Consider the following 26107-nt stretch of genomic DNA (forward strand, 5'->3'; position numbering starts at 1 on the left):
TAAAAATCTTTTTTCTTGTTGCCCTGTTTGGATTTTCTATTCAGTTTTGAAAGAAGGGTGTTGAAATAACCAACTATTATTGCTGAAGTCTCTTTTTCCCTTAAGTTTGTGAATTTTTTTCTTTATGTATTTTAGTGCTCTGTTATTAGGTGCATATATGTTTATAATTGTTATGATTTCTGATGTGTTGACCCCATTTGTCATGATAAAATCTACTTCTTTGTCTCTAGTAACAATTTTAAAGGGTATTTTGTCTGATATTAATATAACCTCTCCAACTCTCTTTTGGTTATTATTTATATTATGTAAATGATAATGATTTTTTACTTTTAAATAATTTGTGTCTTTAAATTAAATGTGTCTCATATAGTAGAATCATGGCCTTTTGCCCGATCTGCCAACCACTGACTTTTGATTAGTTTTTAATCTTCTTACATTCATTGTATTTACTGATTCGATAAAATTTATGTGTGTCATTTAACTATTTTTTTTTCTATATGCTTTATGTCTCTTTTGTTCCTCTATTCCTCCTTTACCTCCCTTTTTTTGGCATTAAATAGACATTTTCTAGTGTACTTATTTTACTATGTGTTATACTTATTTTCTTACCCTGAGTATTACAGTGAACATTTTCTAAAAATCTGGTATGGAATAATAGTAAGTTAATTCCAAAAGAAAGTAAATAAGTAAATTTTGCTCTTATATAGCTCCATTCTCATCCCCCAATCTACTTTTATTTTACTAAGAAGAATTCCTTTAGTACAGTAGTCCCTCTCTATATCACGGTTCACTTATCATGGCCTCACTGTATCGTGGGATTTTAAAAAATATTATATTTAACTATTTATCGTGGATTTTTCACTATATCATGGGATTTTGCGGTACTGTATACGTATGTTGTTAAAGTTACATAGGTTTAAGGTATAGAATATGTTTAAGAACATGAGTAGTGTTTATGAAAGTGTGGAAAAGGTTAATAAGGGAGTGGGAAATGTTAATAAGGGACTGGGAACGGTTTCTAAGTGTGTGGGAAGGGTTTATCAAGCCTTAAAATATATATAAATACTAAAATAAATGTAAGGTTCCTACTTTGTGGATTTTCACCTATCACGGAGGCGTCTAGAATATAATAATACCTGCGATAAGTGAGGGAATACTATATTTTTTGTAAGATAGGTATCTCTGTTAGCCTTAAATTCTCTGTTCCAGTTTACCTAAAGGTGCCTTTCTCCTTATGTTCTGAAGGGTAGTCTTCCTGTACGTAGAATTCTTTGATGACAGTCTTGTTCTTCCAGCCTTCAAGCCTCCAGGGTTTCGGATGGCAAATTAATAGTTAACCATACTAAGGACAACTTAGTATAGAGAAATATCTTTTAATACTTGCCTCTCTCTTGCTGTTTTCTCTTTGTCTGTGACAGTTTACAATATGTCTGTGTGGATCTCTTTGGGTTTATCCTAGTTGACGTTCACTTAACTTCTTGGATATGTAGATTCATGCTTTCCATCAAATTTGGGGGCTTTGCATCACTGTATCTTCAAATGTTCTTCCTGCTCCCCCCTTTCTGGGGTTCCCCTTATGCCCGTGTTAGTAATGATGGCCCGCCATCCTCTGGGGCTCTGTTGGTTCTTCTGAATTCCTTTATCTTTCTGTTCTTTGGACTGGATAATAAAAACGGACCTGTATTTGAGTGTGCTGATTCTTTGTTGTTCGTGTGCCAATCTGCTGATCCCCTCTAGTGAGTATTTTATTTCAGTTACTACAGTACACTTTTTTTCTAATTTTATGGTAAAATACACATAAGAGAGAGGTACCCTGTGAACCAATTTTATGCACAGAGTTCAGGAACATTAGGCCCACCCCTTGCTGTGTACCCGTCCCTGCCATCCAGCTCTGAAACTCTTCTCATCTTGCAAAAGTAAAACTCCAGACCCCTTAACAATCACTCCCCATGCTCTCCCCGACCGGCCCCTGACAACCGCCTTTCCACTTTCTGTATCTACTATTTTGATCACTCAAGTCACCTCAAATAAACAGAACCAAGCAGTATTTGTCTTCTTGTGATTGGCTTATTCAGCATAATGTCTTCAAGGCTCATCCGTGTGAAGGCATGTGTCAGAGTCCCCTTCCTTTGCAAGTCTGAATACTATCCCACCTCACGAATATACCACCTTTTGTCGCTTGATTCACCTGCCCACCAACACCTGAGCTACATCAGCAGGAAAGGGAGCCGCCTCAGCTAGTGGATTCAGGAGACGCTCTCATTATAAGGACAGTCCCTGTTTAAGTTTGGCTGTGGGAAGAGCAGAAAAACAAAAAATGTCCCTCCTAAGAACTTAAAACCACAGCCTGAAATGACAAAGACATGTGGCTACAATTCACACCACCTGTGTGGCCAGGAAACCCGGACTGAAACTTGGATTTAAAGTGATAGAGACGCCAAGCAGAGCAGAGCAAACCCTTTTTAGGTGAAACTGCATTAAATATAACCAAAAAACAAAACAAAACAACAACAAAAAAAACCCACAGAAAAATGTCCAGGAAACATGAGCTCAAACTACAAATTATTATGGGGCACAGGAAAATGAAACAACAAATTTTGCAAACTGTTCCCACAAACATATCAGAATGTTTAGGAAATATAAACAAAGAGAAGATGGTATTAAAAACTTGGTAAAGAAGAGGTTGTCAAAATCGTGTAGAAAAATTAGAATAAAAACAGCAAAATAGAATAGATGATAATGTGAAGTAGCCAATGAAATGATAAACTCAGTAGATGAGTTAACTACATATCAGACCATTGGAAAGATCAATATAGTCACCTGAGTTCACCAAGAAGACTAATTAACAGTTAAGTGAATGCATTACTAGGAAAAATTTATATTCATATATACTAAACCGATTCACAAAAAGCTAGATAATTTGAATTGTTCCATAATTTTTACAGTCATATTTATAAATAGAGGACGTCAGGCCCCAAATTCTCTACAGGCAAGTTCACCAGTAAGTCAAAGACATTGGCCATCTACCTTAAAGACTTTGAAAATTTAATGGTTTTTCGAGATGTATTAAGTATAGATTCAACTAATCTAATATATAAAAATATTTTTACTCAGTCTCGGAGATGCGTGAAATTCTGCGCTTTAGCTTGTCTTTTTTCTGAACCTAAAATGAGCTGTCAAATGTATTCATCCCTTAGTTCAGTTTTGTCTTCTCACTATAAAGTCCAGTGTGGGAGGCCACAAATCTTCTGCCTGACATTTCATCTCACCTGCTCGTCACGATCCGCAGGTAACGTTAAAGAAAGCCAATAAAGGGCACTGAAGTCTCATGAGTCATACTTACGTAGTTGTGATCAGTACATTTAAAATGAACCATCATCAATTCTACAGATATATTTCCATATTGATATTTACTTAAAAAACTTATTTTATGAATCAGCAAATAAATTCGATATTTCCTTTCATATGTATCCTTGTATGCATTAGACATTATCTTTAAGAATTTTAAAACGATTACTTATTAGCTAGAATATCAATCATAAGTAAAATATTGGAACATAAAATACTGTGAAAATGATGTCCTACAATAGTGCAATGAGATATATATCAATATATTTAAATAAAATTTTTTATCTTTCTATTTAGAAGACAAATGACCTCACTTGAAATGATATCAAACCCAAAATGATCACAGATAAATTTTGTGTACTTTCAAATAATATGCAAAACAGCGCATGAGCAGAAGGGTGTTTGGTAGGTCGCCTGTTCGCCAGTTTCTGAACCCTCTGATAATAGGAGGAAGGGATAAGGTGCTCGCAGCTTTATCAAAGCACCTGATTTTATAACAGGAGTCCTAGGAATACAGAGTAGAATGCAGACACCCAGGTGGCCAGCACCACGCTGTTATCCGTCCTCCCCGGCTGTCGCGGGAGGGAGGCTATAACGCACCCCGTGACTGCGGGCAGCCCCGCAGCCCAGGGGAGATGTCCCGCGACGCAGCACTCACGCAGGGGTACTCACAGCTGGAGAAGATCAGCGGGCAGGAGTGCTCGTCCATGGGGAAGTTGTGCAGCTGCAGCTGGCACTCTGCATTAATGGTGAGCCTGCAGGGGAGCCAAGGTCACCGTCAAGGTCAGCCCGCCAGGACCCAGCAAAGTCACGTGAGCACAGCTGGGGCGCGGGGTTGGGCATGTGTGGCTCGCGCTTGGTGGTGTCACCATTTGGTCGCGTTTGTGCTGTGTAATGTTGTACTGCTTTTAGCGATCAGTAGCAGAGAAAACTGCTGTTGTGAGATTCCACACTGTGTCTAGAAATACAAGCCAAGTCTGGAAGGATGGTGTTTTGTAAGTCCTTGTTTTCTTTCTGTTTGGCTGGATTAAATCCTTCCTCCTTTGAAACTGGCGTGCATGTCTAAATAGGTATAATGGCAAATTAATCCACGTGTCACGGGGTGGGATTCATATCTGGGCAACTCCTGCGTCAGACTGCGAGGTGGCGGCTGTACCAATTGTGAGCAGACAGCCCTGGACTAGAGTTTCTGTAAAGGACCCCGGGACCGGCCATGTCTCCGCTCTGGTTTGGTGTGAGACTCACCCCCATTTCAGATCTTAGTCATATTCCTTTAAGGCTGATGAGGAAACGCCTATGATGAGCCCCAGAGCTCCCTGCTGTGCCTTCGCGGCTGTCCCCAGCCAGGCAAAATTATTACTTCCCTGGAACTTTAAAATTCTCTAATCTGCTTACTTGGATGCTACTCTGTGCCTTGGTTTGGGCTGTGGATACTCATTTGCCATTGCGCACGACACATCTCAGCCGGGCCCCGAGTCGCCTGCCATTAAAAGCTCATGATTCTGGACGTGGGGGGAGGCCAAGGGTGCTGGGGGCTGGTGGTGGCTTCACTGGGCCCAGATGATGCAGGGACATGGGTCCTAGAAATCAGAGAAATCACCCTCCCCAGGGGCATGCTGAACTCGAAATGCCCTTTAGACCTTTGGTCATGTTAGGTTTGTGCCTGGAAGAAGGGAGGAGTCGGGAGCACCAGTCCGAAGCCTTTATTGAGGGACGTTTGAGCAGGTGGCTGAGTCCGAGTGGACCGCAGCCCCAGGGAAGGCATGGAGGGATTTTCAAGGGCGTGGGGCAGACCCTCAGGGGGACGGGTCACCCTGCTGGTCAGCTCTAGAGTCCAGGGTGTAGATGTTTGCGAAAGAACAATGTCCCCTGATTAGGGATGGCTATCAGGAGACTTGTCCTTGTTCCTGGGAAATGATTAAGGGAGAGGGGAAGGGGCAGGAGAAGGGGGTGTAATCAGTTCTCAGCGGGCTGTGGCGGCTGCGCCTTAGTCGCCTCTGTTAATGGGGAACCTCGTGATCGGGCGCCTGGCCGGTGACGCAGACCCTCTTTGTCCCGGCACAGGCGGCGGCTGAGGTCCGCGTGGCTGCAGGCCACAGCTCCCGAGGACACAGTGACCACTGGTCACAGGTGGCAGGTCACAGGGCAGGTAACATGGGGACTCTAGCCCTAACAGGGAGGAGATACCACACAGGCTGGGGGTCCCGAGAATCTGGAGTCCAGAAGTTGTAGGTTGGAAATAGACACGTGGGAATCCCCAGCTTTCGGAGTCAGGGGAGCCAAGGAGCCAAGCCCACAGGACTGGGGAGCGGGAGTAACCTGAGGCGAAGTCAGAGGCAGTGTCCGGAGCCGGGTAGGAGGGGCAGATAGGAGCCCTGGTGCCGCGAAGGCCTGTGGGAGAGTCTGTAAGAGCCTGTTGAGGCCACAGACATAGGGAGGGCTGCGTGGGGAAGGTCCAGTCAGGATCCTCCTGCTGGAGGGACAGGAAGGCTGGCTTAGGGGAGGCCCTGAGAGACCCAGACCCGGGTTCGAACCCTGGGAACGCCAGGTCCCCCTGGTGCTTCGGGCAGGTCAGCTCACTCCTTGGAAGCAGAGCTGCTCCCACGCATCAGGCTTCCGTGAGGACGGCGGTGCGCCCGGAGCGCGCATCCCAGAGTAGCCGCCATTGCAATGGGGACGCATTACCGGTGCCCTCTGCGCCGTGTCTCCCCTTATGCTCTCAGGTTTGTTAATTTCCTATAATTACATTTGTTAATTAGCACGCCAAGACATCTTTCTTTTCCTAGCTAAGTGGACCCGCGGGTTAAATAGATTGAAGATAAGTCCCAGGGCCCCGATGCAGCAGAAATGGAATCTGCTGAAGACGCGCGATGTAGTCGCTGCAGACCGTGCGCGCCCCGGGCGGGTTTCCAGGCTGCGACGAGGCGAGCGGGACAAGAGGCAGAACGTGGCAGAGAAGCCAGGGCCCCGTCCCTCCGATGACCTGAGTGAGGGGCCCAAGGCAGAGCGTCAGGGGCGCGACCCCGCAGCGCCTCACCTTAACGTGTAGAGGATTTTGCCGTCGTTCCAGATCCGCAGCAGCTGGTTGGGGGTGGTGATCCAGTGGGCCTCGGCGGTCTTGGAATTGCGGAAGATGGTGTCCGGGATCCATATCAGCCCCACCATGTTGCTGTTCAGAGTGAGGATTTTCATCGTGCTGTTGAACCGGAGGCGGCTGTCCGTCCAGGTCTGAGCAAAAAAGATGTCGATCTGGTATTCCTGAAACAGAGCGAGAGGAGAGGCGTGGCAGTTCCATAGGAGAACTTTCTGCGAGTTCATCTGCATTGTGAGAGCGTCTCGGCTGTGCACCCCCACCGCCCCCCCAACAACCCTTCCCCCCCAGTCCCTTTCACTTAGTCCAGTGGTTCTCAACCCTCCGAACGCCGCGACCCTTTCATACAGTTCATGTTGTGGTGACCCCCCAACCATAAAATTGTTTTTGTTGCTACTTCGTAACTGTGATTTTGCTACTGTTATGAATCGTCATGTAAATATCTGATCTGCAGGATATATTTTCATGGTTACAAATTGAACATCATTAAAGCACAGTGATGAATCACAAAAACAATATGTAATTATATGTGTGTTGCGATGGTCTTAGGCGACCCCTGTGAAAGGGTTGTTAGACCCCCAAAGGGGGTGTGACCCACAGTTTAAGAACCGCTGACTTAGTCCTTAATCCAGTGCCTGGCTCAACACCATCAACACGCAACACATGATAACCAACAGTCGATGTTATTAGTCAGTGGTGTGATAACATGAAAATGCCCTGTGAATCTTAAATTGTCATGAGAGGCCAACAGGCAGCTGAATATAACTCAGAGCATGGACGAGGCCTGCCTCCCCGAGGCCAGGCTCTGACGGGCAGCACGACCTACGGGAGCCTCCGTCCTCCTGTCTGTGAAATGGGTACAAGAGCAGAGTCCACCATGTCACTGGCTTATTAAGCAGGAAGGAAATGACTATGAAAACCCTTCAGCCCAGCATAGGGCAAGTGGTCCATAACTGATGTGTATAACAGTTACTATCATTTTCACTGATGGGTCTTCTCAAACCGCACAACCCAAATCAAAGAACAGGAAGGCCCCGGCCAGGTGGCTCAGCTGGTTGGAATGTCGTCCCCATACACCAAAAGGCTGTGGGTTCGATTCCTGGTCAGGGCACATACTTAGGTTGTGGGTTCAATCCCCGGTCGCGTGCGAACAGGAGGCCACTGAACTGATCAACGTCTCTCTCTCTCTCTCTCTCTCTCTCTCTCTCACTCTCTCCCTTCTCTCTCTCTCAAATCAATAATAAAATATCTTCAGTGAGGATTTAAAAAGAAGAAGAGCAGAAGACAAAGGCAGCAGCAGAGAAGCACAGGCCCACAGACCCCCCAAGGCAACTGCTGATTCCAGCAGAAGGCACAGAGCACAGGTGCGGAGACCGAGCACTGGCGGGTCCCTTCCCTGTTCACAGTGCGGAAGGACTTGGCTGCGATCATTAGGTTTTGGGGTGGGAATGGCGTGTCCCAGGCGGCTGCCCAGGATGCAGGCAGGTCCCAGTGGAATGCATGCAGCAGCCCAGGGGACCGTCAGCGTCGCAGATGAGTTTGGAGGGGAGCCGCATGTTGGGGCATTGCTTACGCGAGGCACTCTGTGAAAGTACACCAAGTGGGAGGGCAAGGTAACAGCGTGGCTTTCCCGCGCACGAAGAGAACTCCTGGATTACATTTCGTATTTGCCGACACGGGACTCCGGGAGACCGCTGCTCTGTGCTTCCTTCCAGAACGACAAAGTGACTTCCCGGAAAGCGGTCCTCAGAAGTACGCGCCGCCACCCCAAACAAAATCACGAGAATCGTCCCAACGTAGGACGGTTTAGGGATACTTTGCAGAGGAAGCTGTGCCGGGTGCTTGGGTGGGCAGGATTTTTAGCTTGTCTTATTTTTGTTTTTACTCTTGAAGAAGTGGCGGGGGCGCTCTCTCCTGTCACCAAGCTTGGAAGTCAGGATTCCAGGCTTCAGTGCCTTGTTTGTGTGGCACGGTGGGTGTTCGATGGGTCGCAAGACATGCTAACAGGGCCTGTTTAAAATGCTTGAGCAAAGAGTGCCGAGAAGCCCTTTTCTTACAGCTTGGGATATGACTGACGTCTAACATTGCGTACGTGTAAGGTGTACAAGGTATTGATCTGACAGACGTGTATTGCAAATGACCCACACCATAGTGTCAGCAAATGCCTCTGTCCCTTCTCATCATTGCCATGCCTGTCTTTCCTCTTCCTTCCTTCCTTCCTCCCCTCCCTTCCCTCCTTCCTTCCTTCCTTTCTTTGAGGGAGGACATTTAATGGCTTTCTTTTTTTTTCTTTTTTTTTTCCATCAAAGGTTTTTCACTACTCACAGAGATACAGTACACATAGTACGATCCAATTATTTCTTGATGGTTTCCCTTTATTTATACATTTTCAAAATAATAAGTTGACTTTCTAGGATCCTCCACAGGCCACCAAATATTGTTTTGGCAGCATTGTCGATCCCATTTGAATACCTGATAATTGCCTTGTTGATGTGCTTCAGTCCACTGGCTTAATTCCTTTCTTGTCTGAAGCCTATAAACCAGGGAAAAGATGTCCTACCTGTTATTTAATGAGGACACTTTTCAGTCACTTTTTCTTAGCTCGCAAATATGCGCAGAAGGTAAAGGTCAAGTACATGCTGACAGAGGAGACCAGACTGGGGGTGTTGGGCTCACAGTGCAACATCCAGGTGACGTGCCATAGGACTGGACACCTGGATGTGACATAGTTTATTAACCAATGTTGCCCGACACATACATTGATTTCAAATTAAAAACTTCACACCAGTTGACATTTCCATGAGAAAATGATCGACACTTGTACGAAATGGGTTGGTTTACAGCTGATACCAGCAGGAGGCCGGTCACCGTGGGTGACCGTCGTGGTCAAAATTAATTGCCAGGTCACCTTTCATTGTTAGCCTTCGGTGTTCCTTGGGACATATGTAGACATAGCAGGTCTTCCGCCCTGCTGACCTCGGGATGACCTTGTGCTGGTGCGGCCGCTTAATGACCACGAAGCATCTCCAGAGGGGTGGAAGTCTGGGTGGGCGGACTGACAGACAAGGAACTGAGATACACTGGCGGCGGGCCTGGAAAACGGTCACAGCCGCTTGCTCGTGTGTCCGATGAGACCGCCACTGGTATCAGCAAGCACAGGGGCAGTCTCAGCTTGTCATCCAGGGGAGAAGCGGCTGGCACCCCTTGAAGATTAGAAAAGCTGTCCCCACGAGGACTTGGAAGTTGGGACAGGCACGCTGCAAGCCTGTGAGCGGTGCCACACTGGGGCGCGGGACCCAGATGCCACGGGAGGACAGAGGCCTTGAAAACTCCTGCTTACTGGTAGCAAAAAGGGACGAAGGGACGCAGCATACAAGAAAAGACCTGGGAAACAGTAATAAAAATAGACAGGGCCTCCAAAACGGGCCGGAATTTAGAACCTCTGACCCAGAAAGACGCAACTAAATTAAGCGCAGACTTTGATCAGCTCCGGGATTAGGGTTCACCGAGGAGAGACATTTGCAGAAGACAGGGCTTTGTAACATCACAAGAAGACATTTCTGGGACGTCATGAGTCTTCCTCCGTCTAAAAATATCAGATTCCCCACACGTATTTAAGGGCTTTTAATTGAGAAACTGGGGTGAAAAAATAGAGCATGCTGAAATTCACTACGTGCTCATATAAATTAGTGGAAATGAAAACGCTGCTTCTTACAACAGCACTCCCTGCGTGACAGCAACGGCCCAGAGGGGACTCGTATGTCATGTGGAAACCTGTCCGGAAATGAACTCACTCCTTGATATTTGGGGGAACTTCTCTCACACCAAAAATACACATCAGTTAAATACATAAGAGTATGATATCAGATTATAATTTTAGACATTTTTAAATGTATTGACTTTAGACACACACACAGATTTGTTGTTCCACTTACTGACACACTTGTTGGTTGCTTCTTATATGTGCCCTGACTGGGGATTGAACCCGCGACCTTGGCGTATCGAGATGATGCTCTAACCAACTGAGCTACCTGGCCAGGGCCTAGCCTATAATCTTAGACATTTTAAGGCATCAATGATCATTTCACATTTACTCTGCACTTGTCATGTGCCAGGCATTATACATTATTTGACAAATATTATTTCTTTAATCTACCCAACAACTTTCTAAGGTGGATTTTGTGATTTTCTGAATTTTTTATCCAAAGATGGTGTCAATAAAAATTTGCACTTTATTTTCAATTACAGAACAACTCAATTATTTTTACTTTTTTGAGGCAAAAACCAATCGATCTTTCTCTCACTTCAATGTTTTTCTCTCTCTTTCCCCCATCCTCTCTCTCAAATCAATAATAATAACAATAATAATAAAAACATATCCTTGGGTGATGATTTAAAAAAAAGACATTTCAGAAATTGCAATGAGTTTATGAGTTTTCCAGACCTGGAGTTCTATATTCAATATGTCTAGTTTAACATGTTTAGACATGTTCTGTCACCTCTTATTGCTTTGCGAATTGCATATTTAATATGCGATTTTCATCGACAGCGTATTTAATATGTGATTTTTATCTGTACACTACAAAGTGAACACTTGACACCATTTGAAAGAGCTTATTTTTTTTCTTCTGGTGTGATATCTGTTATAACTTACAGGTTGTTAAATATAACTTCACTCACTCTATAGTTCACTTTTCTAAAATTTGCAGTTGGCTTTTCTCTCTTTTTTTGTTGAAAAATTTTTTGTAACATTTATTAAAAGAGTAATCACAAGGTTTTTTCTTTTTAGTATTTTAAAACTACCTGCCTCCATATTTGTTTTGTTGTTCGTTTTTAAATTTTTAAAAAATTGAGAGAGAGAAACATTGATTTGTTGTTCCACTTATTTACTTATTCATCGGTTGATTCTTGCATGTGCCCTGACTGGGGATCGAACCCACAACTTTGGAGTATCGGGGATTGAACCTACACTCTGACCAGCTGAACTACCCCGCCAGGGCCCTGCCTCAACAAAATAATTCCAACATCAGTTTCATATTGGTGTGGGGGGTCTGTTCATTGTCTTTTCTTGTAGGAGTTGAAATGTTCCTCGTTCTTCATATGTCAAGCACGTTTTTATTGTATTCTTTTTATTTTAAATTTTAGGTTAGGAGACTCTGTTCTGTAGAAAATGTCTGTATTTTTATTTTCAGCAGGTGACCAATCTGCTTCCTGCTGCAACGTCCAAGCTGCTCCCAGGTTCTGCAGCTACAGTTTAAGTTGCAGAGCTAAGCTTTTGAGGTGCCCTTCAGACCTGCCCCACGCATGTCTGGGACCTCAGCAGGGGGTCCCTCAGCCCTTCAGCTCTGCCCCACACATGTCTGACCTCAGCAGGGGTCGCTCAAGTAGTTCAGTTCTCCAAGTCCTTGATATGCTAACTATGGCCAGGTCCATGAATAAACAGGTCAAGGTAAGACCAGGAATAATATATATAAACATGTTTTGTGGGGTTGTTTTTTTGACCATGTAGAAGAAAAGGGGCCCCGTGTTAAGCCTGACCAGCCAGTCAGGGGCAGAGTGAGGGGGCTGGTGCTGAGTGCAGGCCTTGCAAACTCGGAGACCGAAAGGAACCACACAGGATGGTCTGACATTAAAACTTTTTAACTAAAAACAAGTCATGGCAGGTAGCCATGTTCTAGGCTGGTATCTCCCCTGACAAAGGGCAGTCTTTACCTTAACTGAGTCTGTCTGCTGTCTTTTTGCATCTAAGATAAGCTGCCTTTGGAAGGTCCAAGTGACTTCCTTTTTCCGGACCCCTCAAAGCACAGGCACCGCACCAGAGGGAGACCACAAACCCCCTCCCTGTTACCATCGTGTTAACTGTTGATTGTTTACTGTCCCGTACCCACCTGTGTGAAAGAAGTACGTGTCTGTCATTTGACTTTTTATCCAATCGCAGAGGTTTCCCACTGTGCTTTCTCCCGCCTCTCTAACCTATCACCAGTGGGCTCCACGTAACCCCTTGATGTCATCTTCTCCTTTGATTGAAATGCACAAAATAAGGTGCAGAACGGCCATTCTCCCGAGCATTTTCTCCATCTGCTGTTGAGGTTTGGCTCAAACTCACAAAAATTCTCTCCAGGTTCGGACGCTTCTTACGTTGACAACCACTTTCCTTTCTGCTGTCTACCTGGTACTGTCTGAATTTTTTGAGTTCCCTTCGATGGACCTCTGGCCCGAAACTTGGGGCTCTGTCACCGCGCTCACGTCCTTCCCCTCGTGGCGGGACAGCGGGGAAAGGAAATGCGGGATCCCGCCCCAGGCATGCAGCTCTAGCGAAGGAGAGGGGGGTGCTCGGGCTCCAGGAGCTGCCACAGCTGTCCCCGACGTGGAATTTCTGGGGGACTCGGACATAGAAGAACAGAAGAAATGGGGAAGGATGCGGGAAGATTTCTATTCTAAGAACGAGGAGTTCTTTGCCAACTCTTCACTCCAGAAAAGAGGGCTTATTTGAGAACTTGCGTTGTCTGCAAAACGGCTCCGACTTCCAGATTTCAAGCTGCAATCCTAATTATCTGCAAATAATGACAGCTGTATTTGTTTTTCCCCACAGTGACATTTTCCCTGTGGTAGGAGCCGCGTTCACGGCGGGGTCGGTTTCTATTGCCCTTTTGCTCATCAGTAGACTTTGGGGTTGCAACTCAAAGAGAGCCAGTTGTACCAGACCCCCTCTTGGAGAGTTCTAGCTCCAATGTTTGGCGCCAGCCCCGTAGGGCCAGCTAGGTTTTCTGCTCCCCCTCCCAGCCTGTCAACAGCTTCTCCCCAAACCAGCAGATGCTCCCGATGCTCTAATTGAATTGCACCCCACCCCCACCACCCCCACCGCGGCCTGCTCATTCGCCTTATTTCATAGCAACTAGACACACAGACACGCCTGCATGCCTGCACAGGCCATTTTTCTTATTTATGGTCTTTTCTTTCTGTGGTCCATGTTTTCTCTCGAGGACGCAGCTCCACAAGGACAGTGCTTTCCTCTCAGTTTAAATGACGGATGGAGTAGTGTCTGGTGCGCAGTGGAGGCTCCATAAGCTCACGCACGACCGAGTGTGTGCACACTTCATTGCAAGTGTCTCCAGCTCTCCCTCTGATTGCTCCCCCCACCCCCACCAGCACTTGTCCCAATAAGCACACTCCCTTGGCTACTTGAATTACATTGTTCTCTTTCTGGCAGATCTTTGCTGTGTAATGTTGTCATTCTATTCAAATTCCCTCCCCACATTGTCAACCTAATTCTGTTTACATCACTTCTCTGGGGGCTGCTGATTCCTTGTCCTGCGGGCCTGCCCTAGTCTTTGGTACAAACAGGTGGATGGAGTTCTCCCTGAATTTTGTTGCAAAAGAAGGGCAACAGGAGTAGCAGCGGTAGCTGCCATGTGTCAGTCATCCAGTCACGTATTTTCAATGAATGTAGTTTCAGTATCTTGTGCTTTAAGCCATTAGTTTAGGATCAAGGTTTTCTCTATTTCTACTCCTATAAAATTACTGACTGGTATCAATATTATTGGGGGGGGGGAGCATAATCTACCCATATCAATAGATCTCCCTGTTGCTATGGATATAGCCCCGATTGATGGTCCCTTTGTCCCTTGTCTGGAAGCACTTCTGTTTGCTGCTGTTATGGAAATCATCTGCGTCCTGGTAGCTATAGCAACGGCTTGCAGGGAGTTGCTCTCACCTCACAGCTTCTTTCCCATCTTGGCACACCAGGACCCAGTCCTGCTTCCAGGTAATTGATGTGGATCGTTATCTAGGAAATAATTAGGGTCAGGTAACCTGTTCTAATCATAGTGGGCACATGTCTCAACATGTGAGCTGTCGGTTACCTGGAGGTGCCACTCGGCCTGCTCTGTCTCTCACACACACATACACACGCACACGCGCGACCTGACCCATGACCACGTAGGGGGGCAACACGAAAGGAAGAGCACAGGTTCCTGTCCCCACTGGATGGCTGGTCCACGGACACACAGATCCGTATGTGTGGAGTTAAGGGAGGTCACATCTCCAGCCTCGCCCCAAACGTACAGCTGTTTGCTTTTCAGTTCACCTCTAAGGAGTTCAATGATTTTGACAAGATTTAGAATATGACAAAAGGACAAGGTATTTATATTTTGCAGAACGCTTTCATCCAGTAAGAGACTTGTGAAATGGAAATAAGCACATCTGCTCTGGCATTGATGGATTTCCTGAGAGCCGGTCACAAGGGCAGAGATCCCAGGAAGGAAGGAGCGACTGGAATGACTGACGTTGAGCACAGAAGTCACACTTACGCTAATATGAAGTTAGCACAGAAAGCATTAAGATTCACAATAATCAGTTATGAAGGTAACATCCCTATAAATACAAGTGATGCCTGAACTTACATGGAAAGCCATACTTACCCTGGAACTCAAAGCTGTTAATCATGAATCTGCTTTCCTAAGTATGGGTTATTTGTAACTTTAATCAATCATGGAAGGTTGCCAAATATCTTGGGAATTTTAGTGCAAATAGCTTGTAATGAATTATATATATATTTCTGAAATAGCTATAAAATTCTTTGTGGAGATTATTGTTTCTATAATTTCTATGAAAAGTGCTATAAGAAAACAAGGGAACTTCTGTTACTATCGGGGCACCTGTAATTCATTGTACAATTCAACGAACTGCAAATGTAGTTTTCTTTGTGGTGTTACTTATGTTCTTAATAATTTTTAATTTAAGGACAGTTTTAGATTCATAGAATTCTGCATATCCTTCACCCAGTTTTTCCTACTAGTATCATCTTACATCAGTATGATATAGTTGTTACAATTAATGAACCCATGTGGATACATCATTAACTAAAGTCCATATTTTATTCATATCTCCTTAATTTTTAACTAGTATCCTTTTTCTTTTAAATTCCAGGAGTCCATCCTGGGCGCAGTACGTCACTTCCTGTCATTAAGTCTCCTTCCGTTCCTCTTGGCTGTGCCCGTCTCAGACCTGTGTTTTGATGACCTTGACAGTGCTGAGGGGCACTCGTGAGGAACTGCGTAGAAGGCCCTTCCATTGTGGTTTGTCTGGGTTCATAGTTTTTGGAGGAAGACCCCAGAGGTCACCCTGGCGACTGCGTGGGTTGATGCATCAGAGTCTTCTGTGCTTGATAGACTCTCGTGTTGTTCTGTCGTGTGACGTGGGACAGTCACGTGCTGCACAGGCCTCTCGCCTGGGAACCACCAGGTATGTAAGCGCCTGCATGGTGTTCGCGCAGCAAGGAAATCACCCAAGGACGACGCGTTTCTCGCAGCCTCGTCGTTAAGCAGCGCGTGTCTGCGCTTATTTGACCCTATGGTTTGTAATTCAATTCTAGTTTCTGTAGTTTTGGCTTAAATTCTTCCATCGTTGGCCATGAGGAGCTCTTTCGGTTAGGCCCTCGTGCCTTGTTGACAGAGCTTCATCTGTGTGTGTGTGTGTGTGTGTGTGTGTGTGTGTGTGTGTGTGTGTGTGTGTGTGTTTTAGAATTGCCTTGCTTTCTGAAACTACAAGGTCCTCCAGTCTTCGAATCGGCCCTTTTGCCCAAGAAGCCCTGGCTTGGAGCCTTTTATCGCAGAATGATATTGGAAAGTAATACCTGGTACTCGTTACACCTGTCGCTGCTGAGCGTCATTGTTCTAGGCATTCTTAGCTGAAAGTGTATGATACACACGCGTTTATAAATATTCCTAGACAACAACCTGAGTCTGCACAGGCCGTTCCAGCCCCGCCCCTCTTCCCCCGCCGTGAGAATCTGGCTCCCGCATCTGCCCTCATTTACTCAGCTGCTGGATTCTCCCATGTTGAATCATGGTCTCAGAATTTTAAACCACATCCCCAGAAGACACAGTTTTGTCAACTACATTACAGCGCTTATGTGTAGGTTTGGGCTTTGTTTTTAGTCTTACAGACTCTACCCATTTACAAAGTTAGGACCGTAGGTTTTGTTTCATATATTTGTAATAGAATTAGAATGTTTTTTCATATTCTGCCGTCAATACAGGGAGTCAAGGCCATTACTGGATGGACTTAATAGAATATAAAAGACAGAGGGAAGTACCAATGGACTCAAAGACAGATCATCCAGATTGAAGAATAAAGAAGATAAACAACACTGGAGGATGGCTCAGTTGCTTGGAGCATCAACCTCAACACCAAAAGTTTGCAGGTTCGATTCCCAGTCAGGGCACATACCTAGGTTTGGGATTCAGTTCCCAGACAGGGCGCATATGGGAGGCAACCAATTGATGTTTCTCTCTCATGTGGATGTTTCTCTCCCCACCCACTAAAATTGATAAACATATCCTCAGGTAAGGACTAAAAAAATAATAAAGAAAAACAAAAATGTACAAAGACTTAGGGACTTGTGATATTCCAACATTCGTGTAAGTGCAATCTTAGAAAAGGAGCAGAGAGGTAAAAGGAGCAGAAAAGAATTGAAGAAATGTTCAAAGAGCCAACCTGAACAGAAGAATGAAAAAAAAAAAATATATATATATACCTAAGATGAACAGGAAACTCCAAGCATGATAAACAAGAAGAAGGTCTTGTGTATCAGAATCAAACTGGTAAAAGCCACAGCTAAAGAAAAAAACGTGAACACAGTAAGCAACAAAAGACATACTATATACAGGGGAATAATGATTTCACAGAAGGCTTATTTCACCTCAGAGCTATGGAGACAAGAGAAAGTGGGACAGCTTGGAAGTGCTGAGTGAAAACTGTCAACCAATAATTCTACATTAGATAAAATATCTTTCAAAAATTAATGTAAAGACACTTCAGATAAAGAAAAGAAATAATTCATTGGTAACAGACCTGAACTATAAGATATGACAATGGAAATTCTTGAGGCTCAAGAAAAATGATCTCGTATGAAAACTTGGAAGAGCTTCAGAAATGTTATATATTTATATAAACAAAAACACTTATGTTTATAATTTTCTTGTTAACATACTTGTATAAACAAAAATACTCATGTTTATATTTTTCTTGGCATATTTGTATAAACAAAACACTTGATGTTTATATTTTTCTTGTTAAATTCTTTATAAAACATATGACTCTTTTGAGCAAAAATTATACCTTCCCATGTATAATATATGCAGATACAAATGCATATAACAACTATAGCATAAGGTACAGGGAAGAGCCATAAACAGACTTGCGCTTGTGAGATTTTTACATTTATATGAAATAGCACAACTTGAATTATAAATAGATTGTGGAAACTTAAGGATGCCTATTTTAATTCCTAAAGCAAACACTAAAACGTACTGCAAAATACTACACATGAAACAACCTCAAATAAAGCTGTATTGTAATAATATTAAAATAATGTCCCCAAAATGTAGGAACAAAGGAGCAGGAGGAACATAAGTTAGGAACAACAGCAAAAATTAATGACATAGTAGACCGAAATGCAATCCTATCGAAGATGTTCAGATTCATTATTTCTCAGAGAAGAAGAAAATCAAATCACATCATAACAAGATCCACTAGGCACTTACTAGAGAGACAATAATGACAGAAAGTGACAAGAATGTGTGTTACTGAGGATGCTGGGTAACTAGAGATCTTTTATATCACTGGTAAGAAGACAAGAAACCTGGGTTCCACCTGCAGTCAGCCACCCTGAAAAATAATTTGTCAGCATCTTATAGTTAGGCATACACTTCCCATCCAAAGCCTGTCAGCCATTTTCAACATTTTTCACCTCGTGGCACACCTGAAATAATTACAAAAATTCTGCACCACACCAAAATATATCTTTTTGCCAACCTGACCAAAAAAAAAAAAAAAGGGTATAATTTTCATTCATTCACACCGAATGACTCTATGTTGGTTGGCTGTCATCATTTTTCTTACTTGGTGGTTTAAGGGAAAAGAGGTCAGGGCCCCTGACCAGTCGGGTATTGCATGTTTTAAAGATTCTTGCAGCGCACCAGTTAAGGATTGCTGCTCTACCCACAGACATGAAAATGAACGTGCACATAAAGATTCATAGCACATGCTCCGAGCGGCATTATTCCTAACAGCCAAAAACTGGAAATGACCCAAACGCGCATCAGGTGGGTAACAAATTGTTGCAAGTCCGTGCTATCAAATGTACGTTAGAGAAAACGTGAGCTACTGACCCACAGAACGACGGGGATGAATCCGGAACATGTAACATGGCATCTAGTAAAAGCTGTCAAACATAAACGACTACATACGGAATCCCTGCGAGACGGGCTAGGGAGAAGCTCGGAAAACTCCTTGGCAAGTGAATAGGGAAACCGAGGCAGGGAGCTGAACACAATGGGCGAGCAATTTACAGCCAGACACGGAAGGTCACGTCCCTGGAGATAATGTCGAGGCCTCAGTTATACTTCAGCTCCGGGCCCAGAAAAGCAGCAAAGCCAGGTCTGGATACGTTTGGACCGCTGCTTCCTGGTCAAGTCTCCTCCTCTGACTCGGGCGTTTTGCCCCTTTGTGATTAGATCAGGCAATTGCGTTCCAGGATAATGTCCCCATTTGCAGGTCCTAACTTACTCCCACCTGCGCACCCCCTTTTGTTAACGCAAAGTAATCTTTACAGGGGCTGGGGACTCTGATGTGGTCATAGTGGTGTGGGGGAGAGGCATCGTTCTGCCGACCCCAAAGGAAGATATAAAAGTTCTAAATAAAATACTTATATCGAAAGTGACCATTTAGGAAGAACAAAAAATCATCAACTGCAGAAATTACATCATAAAGGAGAAAAGATGTACGGTTATTTAGGAGCTGAAGACAAACCTTTCTTCACTCATAGCAAATATTACTATTGATTTATAACAAAATATTTTAACAATCCAGAGGTATAATTGTAAATGTATAGAAATGTTAATGTTTTATTTCAAAATTATTAACTACTACCAAATGATTCTCCAAAGTAACTCATCCATTTTAAATTCCTTCAAGAGGAGACAGACGTTTCTATTTGTACACATCCTCTCCAGTATTTGGTATTTTTGGATTTTCTAAGATCAGTAATCTGGTGAAGACAAATATTATTTCACTGTTTACCTTTGGATATTTCTGTTTATTGTTGGATTTCTCTTCTTCTTCTTCTCTTTCTTTTTTGGTAAATTGGTGATTGTTGATTCATGTTCTCTCTTCTCCAAGGCCCCTGTCCATAACCCTCTCTTATTTTCTACTGTATTGTCTTTTCATTTCTCTAGTTAATTGGTAGGAGTGTTTTTTGAATAATATTTTTTACTATATAAGTTATATGTGGATTCTCTAGAAAATCTATCATACTTTCACATGGGTGACATTGTTCATTGTTACATGATTTTAATCCTAAAAATGAGAAGTTCAAAACTACCTAATGGAGCCCTGGCTGGTGTGGCTCACTCAGTTGGTTGGAGCATCATCCCATTGAGTCCAAAAGGTCATGGGTTCAACGGGGAGGGATATGATTGCGGGAGAGGGGGTGGGTTGGGTGGGGGAGAGAAATTAGGGGAAAAGGGGACAACTGTAATTGAAAAACCAAAATAAAAAAAAGAAAAAACAAAAAACAAAAACCAAAAAACAAAAGGTCATGGGTTCGATTCCCGGTCAGGGCACATGCTCAGGTTGTGGGTTCCAACTGCGGTCAGGGTGTGTCTAAGAAGGCAGCTGGTTGATGTGTTTCTCCCTCATATTGTCGATGTTTCTCTCACTGTTTCTGTCTCTTTCTCTCTCCCTTCCCCTCTCTCCAAAAGGCAATGAAAAATGTCCTCAGATGAGGGGAAAGACTCTACCTAATTGAACTGTGATCAAACAACTGGACCCTGCACAGCAACCGAATGAGTGAAGGAGACTCACACGTGTCAACACGACTTTCTAAAACTTGGAGCTGAATGTGACAGCGGCAAGTGAAGAGCCCTCGTGAACTATTACAACATTTGTGTAAATCTGAAGATACACCAAGAAGTACCACCGATTTTACAGATAATCGAGCTCGTTAATGGAACTAAAAATACCGTGATGGGAAGAACATACCCAGCTTCTTGAGTGTGGCTGACTCTGGACAGAGCAGTGAAGATAGGAATTAGAAGGCAAACAAAAGTGATTTTAGGTTTATATCAACTATTCTGTTTTTTGTTTAAAGAAAATCTAAGTTAAACAATAAAAATAAACATTCTCTCCTCTCTGTCTTAAAGTTGATTGAAATGACTGACTTAAAATGGATTTTTAAAATATCTTTCCAAGAAGATAAAATTTTCATAATTAACCCCATAAGAGGCCTAAGTCAATAGCCTTTGACCCAGGGTATCATTGGAAATAAACGCACAAGATAGTTATTTTCAAGGATATCACAAAATGTATTTCTTTTTAGTAGCGTTTCAGCTTCAGATATCAGAAAAGGTTATAGAGATCACATACCCACACAAACTTATTAATCATTCATGACAAAGCCCAGGAAGATGTGGAAAAAGGGTGTTCTTTTCAGTATTCTGTTACATTAATATTTTATCTATCTATGGACCATTTCATAGATTTACCTTCCTCCTGTTACTGAAAAACTCCATGGGAAGAGAAAGAATTGATATAAAAAGAATGCACTTTTCAAGTCCACAAGAAGATGAAGACATAAAGAAATAAGATTCATACTAAAGCCAACTCACCTTTCACTCTTTGCAATATAAAACATATTCTTTATCAAAAACGTTGTCCAATTTGAAGCCTTTGGAAACATTTTTAATATGGCTGAGAAAAGGTCAGCAATTGTTTGAATTTTTTTTTTCTTTTTTCACTTACAAAAGGCAATCCCTGAGTGAGTGTGGGTTGGCCAGAGCCTGTGGGGGACTGTGACACCTGTTAAGTGACAGAGTTGTGAACACTGAATAGCTGCTTGCACTTGGCTAGAAACCTAATAAAAAGAGGATCTGATCTTGCAGTTTTATTAAAGGTCACGAAGGCTGAATTTCAGAAGGGAGTCAATGAAAATTGCGTGAGATCTATATGATCAAACCAAAATGGTTAAGATGGTAGATTGTTCCCAAAGGGAGAACGGGTTGATTGATGACTTCATAGGAAAAAGTATTTATTAATGTCACTCCCAGCTCAGCTCAGCTTTGTTCACATTTAACTGAAAAGTGATGTTCAATAGGGAGTAAGATATCGGAACAATTCAATTAGCGGCTTATCTGCCAATGCAAATCATCAGGGCTGTGAACATCCGAGACACTCATCCTGGTATCCCAAGTGATTTAGCACTTTTATGGTATGTGTTCTGGACTAAAATCTATTAAAAGATAAGGCACAGCTCTTATGTTACGCCTGTCCTTATTGCCTGTACGTTATCCTGTCCCTTCTCTTGTGCCTGTCATAACCCCAAACTGCTTACGTGTTTGCACGTCCAAATACGTATGCGGTTGACGCAGACATGACCTTCCGGGTGAGCACGTCCTTTTGTCTGATTATGCTGCCTCAGTACTTCTATCTTTACTGATAACATATCAGCTCCTTTTTTTTGGTAAACATTTCCCCTATTATTACCAAACCAGACTTTCATTCTGTTCTTGTAATAAATATTCCAACAGAGGTGACTTGTCGCAGATCAGTGCATTTCAGAGGCAGAAGGAGAATAGTTCCTGTTACTTGCAGGAGGGAGTCGTTTGAATTCTCAAATTCAAGAGATCTACAGATTAAATGGAATGAGTTTCCTTACGCGAGCTTGTTCATGTTCATCCTGACGGGACAGCGCAGCTGTTTGCTGATGGACGGTGGGCAATCTCATCTATTACCCTTCACTTGTTTTTTAATTTCAGGACTAAAATTCAAACTCCTCAGCTTATAAATGCTATTAAAAAATGGATATTACTGGGTCACAATTTATCACTTATTTACCTTTTGGTGGTGATACTATTTTTAAAAAACTTTGCATGGGGGGAAAAAAACGAAGTCTTTCATCCTCCCCGTCAATTTTCAATATACTCTTTCAGAATTCAATTCTTTTGACCCTGTTCTATGCATTCATTTGCCGCAGTTCCGAAATTCACAAAATGGTAAGGCCCACCCCATAATTAAAAGTACTGAAGAGGTAACAAAAATAAAATACGGGTTCAATGAAGCTCCTCTTTGTATTTGTTCCTGGGGCATGTCTTGCAGACTAGGCTGCCCCGGCCCATTGGCCCTTAGCCAGCATCCTCGGATAGCTCCCTCACTGGCTCCAGATGCTCCTCCCTAAAATCAGGGGCCGGACAAGCCCATCTCAAAAGTTTCATCCAGCCTACAATTGTCTAGCTCTCTGGTGAACTATCTATGCTGAGACTGTCACTTATTTTACTACTTTTAAAAAATCCTCACCTGAGGATATATTTATTGATTTGAGAGAGAGAGAGAGGGAGAGAGAGAGAGAGAGAGAGAGAGAGAGAGAGAGAGAGAGAGAGAGAGAGAGAGAAACATTGATGTGAGAGAAATATCTATTGGCTGCCCACTGCATATGCACCCCAACCAGGAATCAAACCTGTGACCTTTCAGTGCACAGGATGATGCTCCAACCCACTGAGCCACCTGGCCAAGACTAATTTTACTACTTTTCGTGTGACTGCTGACAGTATACAACATTGGTTATGATAAAATTATCTTGAGTTGCCAAAGGCAACTCAAATTCATTAACCTTTAATTCATTAAATACTGAATGATTTTTTTTCTTGAAGCACGGATATTAAAAATGCAATTACAGCATTGAATAAAACATGCATTTTATTAATGAAGACTTCATACCTGAAAGTCAAGCCTGCGCTGAGTTCCTGAGTTACATTATTAGACACTGGTTCATTTGCTTATTGCACCACTTGATGAAATCAATTTTATGCATGGCTTTACATCAAAGCTTTTGGTTATTTTTAAACATATACCTACCAGAGATGTCCCAGATTCCTTGAGCAGAATGACTGTGTGTAAGAAAGGAAAGGAAAACTGTGAGTTACTCCATTTGCCCACTCCATCCTTAGCTCCACCAGGCTAGCATTTAACCTGTGGTCACTAAGAATGAGGTATTTCTCTCTCTTTTTTTCTACTCTTACAGGATTTCCAGTGCCCTGCAAAATCCCCTTCTCTGTACTATATGCAATTGAATCTATTATCCTTTTATTATCTAGATCTGATCTAGTATCACTTCCTTGCATAAGGAATACCTGAGTTCGAACCGAAGGTACTCCTGGGCACCCTGCGACATTCATGTTTCTCCTCTTGGTCTCTCCTGGTTCTGGGCCGTGCGCCATCTGCCAGCGAAGGACCCGACAGCAGAACGGGGTCCCTGGGATACACCCAGTGCAGGGCAGTCACGACACCTTCCTGAAGGAGCGGGACTCGGAGCTGCGCGCCTCAGTCAGTCAAAGAGGCTCAGAGAGAAGCAGCCCTTGACGCGGGATGCAGGCGCCCCCAGAGCGAAGACGCTTGTCAGGAACAAGGAAGGCCATTACATGATGATAAAGAAGGTCACCACACCAAGAAGACGGGCTTCCCAAGCACGCATCCAACCACCAACAGAGTTGCAAATATGCAGCAAAAAGCCTGACACATACGTTCACAGTTATAGTCGGGGGCTTCCACACCCCACGCGCAAAGACTGATACTCCCAGAAGGCAGAGAAATGAGGAAGACGTAGAATAATGGAACAAACGCCATCAGCCCGACACGATTTGATTGATGTCACGGGCACATTTCCCAACGCATCAATGCTTACAGAGTCCTCGGCGGTGGATTCATCGATGATTCCTGCTGGGTATACCTGCTGAGTTCTAGGGCAGCAGTGAGGGTGAGCCCGCAGGAGAAAGCACGCAGCTCTCAGACCGGGAGCTGCTGATCCAGGAGAAAGACGAGGAAGGATGGAATGGGGTCAGGGGCATGAGGATCGGCCTCAACAGGAAGGACTCTGCCTTGCATAAGGCCAGAGCCAGTCATTGAAATGTATCATAGCAGCCCTGGCCAGGTGCCTATTCCGTTGGAGCATCGTCCCATGCACCAAAAGGTTGCAGGTTTGGTTCCCAGTCCGGACGCATATGGGAGTCAACCAGTGAATGTTTCTCTTTCACATCGATGTCTGTCTCTCTCTCTCTCTCTCTCTCCTGCCCTCCACCTCGCCACCTCCTCTCCCTAAAAAAATCAATGAAAACATCCTCAGGAGAGGATTAAAAATATATAGCTGCTCTTTGCCAACAAATTCCTTACAATATTTCCATTATTTGAGGTGAGATTTTTATATTTACCTAGTCATTCAGAAACTTCTTTTCTAAAAGCACTCAAACTCTCTGGCCTCCTTGAATTATTGATGTTTCTTTTCCATTTTTCCAAACACTGGAAATATAAACTGTACTATTCTATCGAACGTCATTTCTACCAGATTTTTCTAATGATTGGGAAGATTTGGTTTCAAAACACACAGTTGCCTCCTCTTCTATCACTGCTTCCTCCTCACAGTCAGCAGACGTCCCTTATTGTATGTTCCCACTTCAAGGCACAGCCCCAAGAAGCATGTCCTGGTATCAGCCTTGTAGAACAAAGCGGAACCATGGCCTAGGTTCGATACTGTCCCACAGTTATTTAAGAGGGTGCCCCTGGGAAATTGGGTGAATAGTACCCAAGCTTTTCTTTTCTTTTTAAAAAAATATTTTATTTATTTATTTTTAGAAAGAGGGGAATGGAGGGAGAAAGAGAGGGAGAGAAACATCGATGTGCTAGAGAAACAATTGGTTGCCTCTCGCACACCCCGAGCTGGGGACCTTGCCCGCAACCCAGGCATGGGCCCGGACTGGGAATTGAACCGGTGACCTTTAGATCGAAGGCCGGTGCTCAATCCACTGAGCCACACCAGCCAGGGTTCCCCAAGCTTTTCTGTACTATTTGCGATTTATTCTTAATCCATATTATAATCTCAAAATTAAGTACTTAAAAATTGAAATAATGGCTCAGGTGATTCTAAACTTCGCTTATTGTTTAACGGTAGTAGTACCTTTAGATTGCAATTACACAAAATGGTTGTACTTTGAGTTCAGATGGCAATCTTTTGTAATCTTTGTAACTAGCGTAGCGAAGCAGAAAATAAGGGGAAAAAGCAGAGAACACTAACTGCATTATAGGAACCGCTGTCAAGTTATCAGCAGATCATTATCTCATTGAGTTTGTATGTCCTGGGACAATAAAAGTCTGGGGATATTTTTAAACTGATTCCACTAATCCCGCTGTCAGTCTCCAGTTCAGCACCAGGACTGCCTCTCAGAAGTCACAAGGAATTTACGGTGACTAATTGCAATCTGTGTCTTCCTAATTGTACAATATGAACTACATTGTGCTCAAAGGTCCTCACTCTGCAGTATTACATGATGATTAGTAACAAATAAAATAATGAATAATGCGGCCGAGGGTAAGAAGGTTTAAGACAACAGGCAGCCATTGGTCGCGCATTTATATAACCACGCACAGACGTCCTCTTCTGTAGGCATTTTGCTCAGCCCGCCTCCTGGAAGAACTGCCTTTCTGGGCTTCACCAAGAAAGAAAAAAATTGCAGGCGTCTCTGACGTCTTGCTGCTCTAAATCTGGCCTGGCCACTGTCCCCAACTCTTGTCACAGGAGTCGCATCCTTCCCTGCGGTCAGTGACCTCAGCCCTCGGTCTCAG

General features: G+C 43.6%; 1 protein-coding gene across 3 annotated transcripts in view; it reads right to left on the reverse strand.

Annotated features, from left to right (window-relative positions):
• Positions 1 to 26107, reverse strand: part of GABRG3 (gamma-aminobutyric acid type A receptor subunit gamma3) — a 335489-nt gene that overhangs the window by 121855 nt on the left and 187527 nt on the right. For 2 of the 3 annotated variants that reach the window (XM_090263576.1, XM_090263577.1), the window contains exons 1-2: positions 6386 to 6513; positions 4021 to 4103 (exon numbers count right to left, since the gene is read on the reverse strand). In XM_090263576.1, coding sequence (XP_090119702.1) covers positions 4021 to 4103; positions 6386 to 6513 — 211 coding nt within the window. Of the gene's footprint in view, positions 1 to 4020; positions 4104 to 6385; positions 6607 to 26107 lie in introns of those variants that run through there. The other variant, XM_090263575.1, reaches the window with a different exon arrangement.

This window comes from Furipterus horrens, unplaced genomic scaffold, assembly GCF_987537825.1.
Source record: "Furipterus horrens unplaced genomic scaffold, mFurHor1.1.pri manual_scaffold_16, whole genome shotgun sequence".
NCBI classification, from domain to species: domain Eukaryota; kingdom Metazoa; phylum Chordata; class Mammalia; order Chiroptera; family Furipteridae; genus Furipterus; species Furipterus horrens.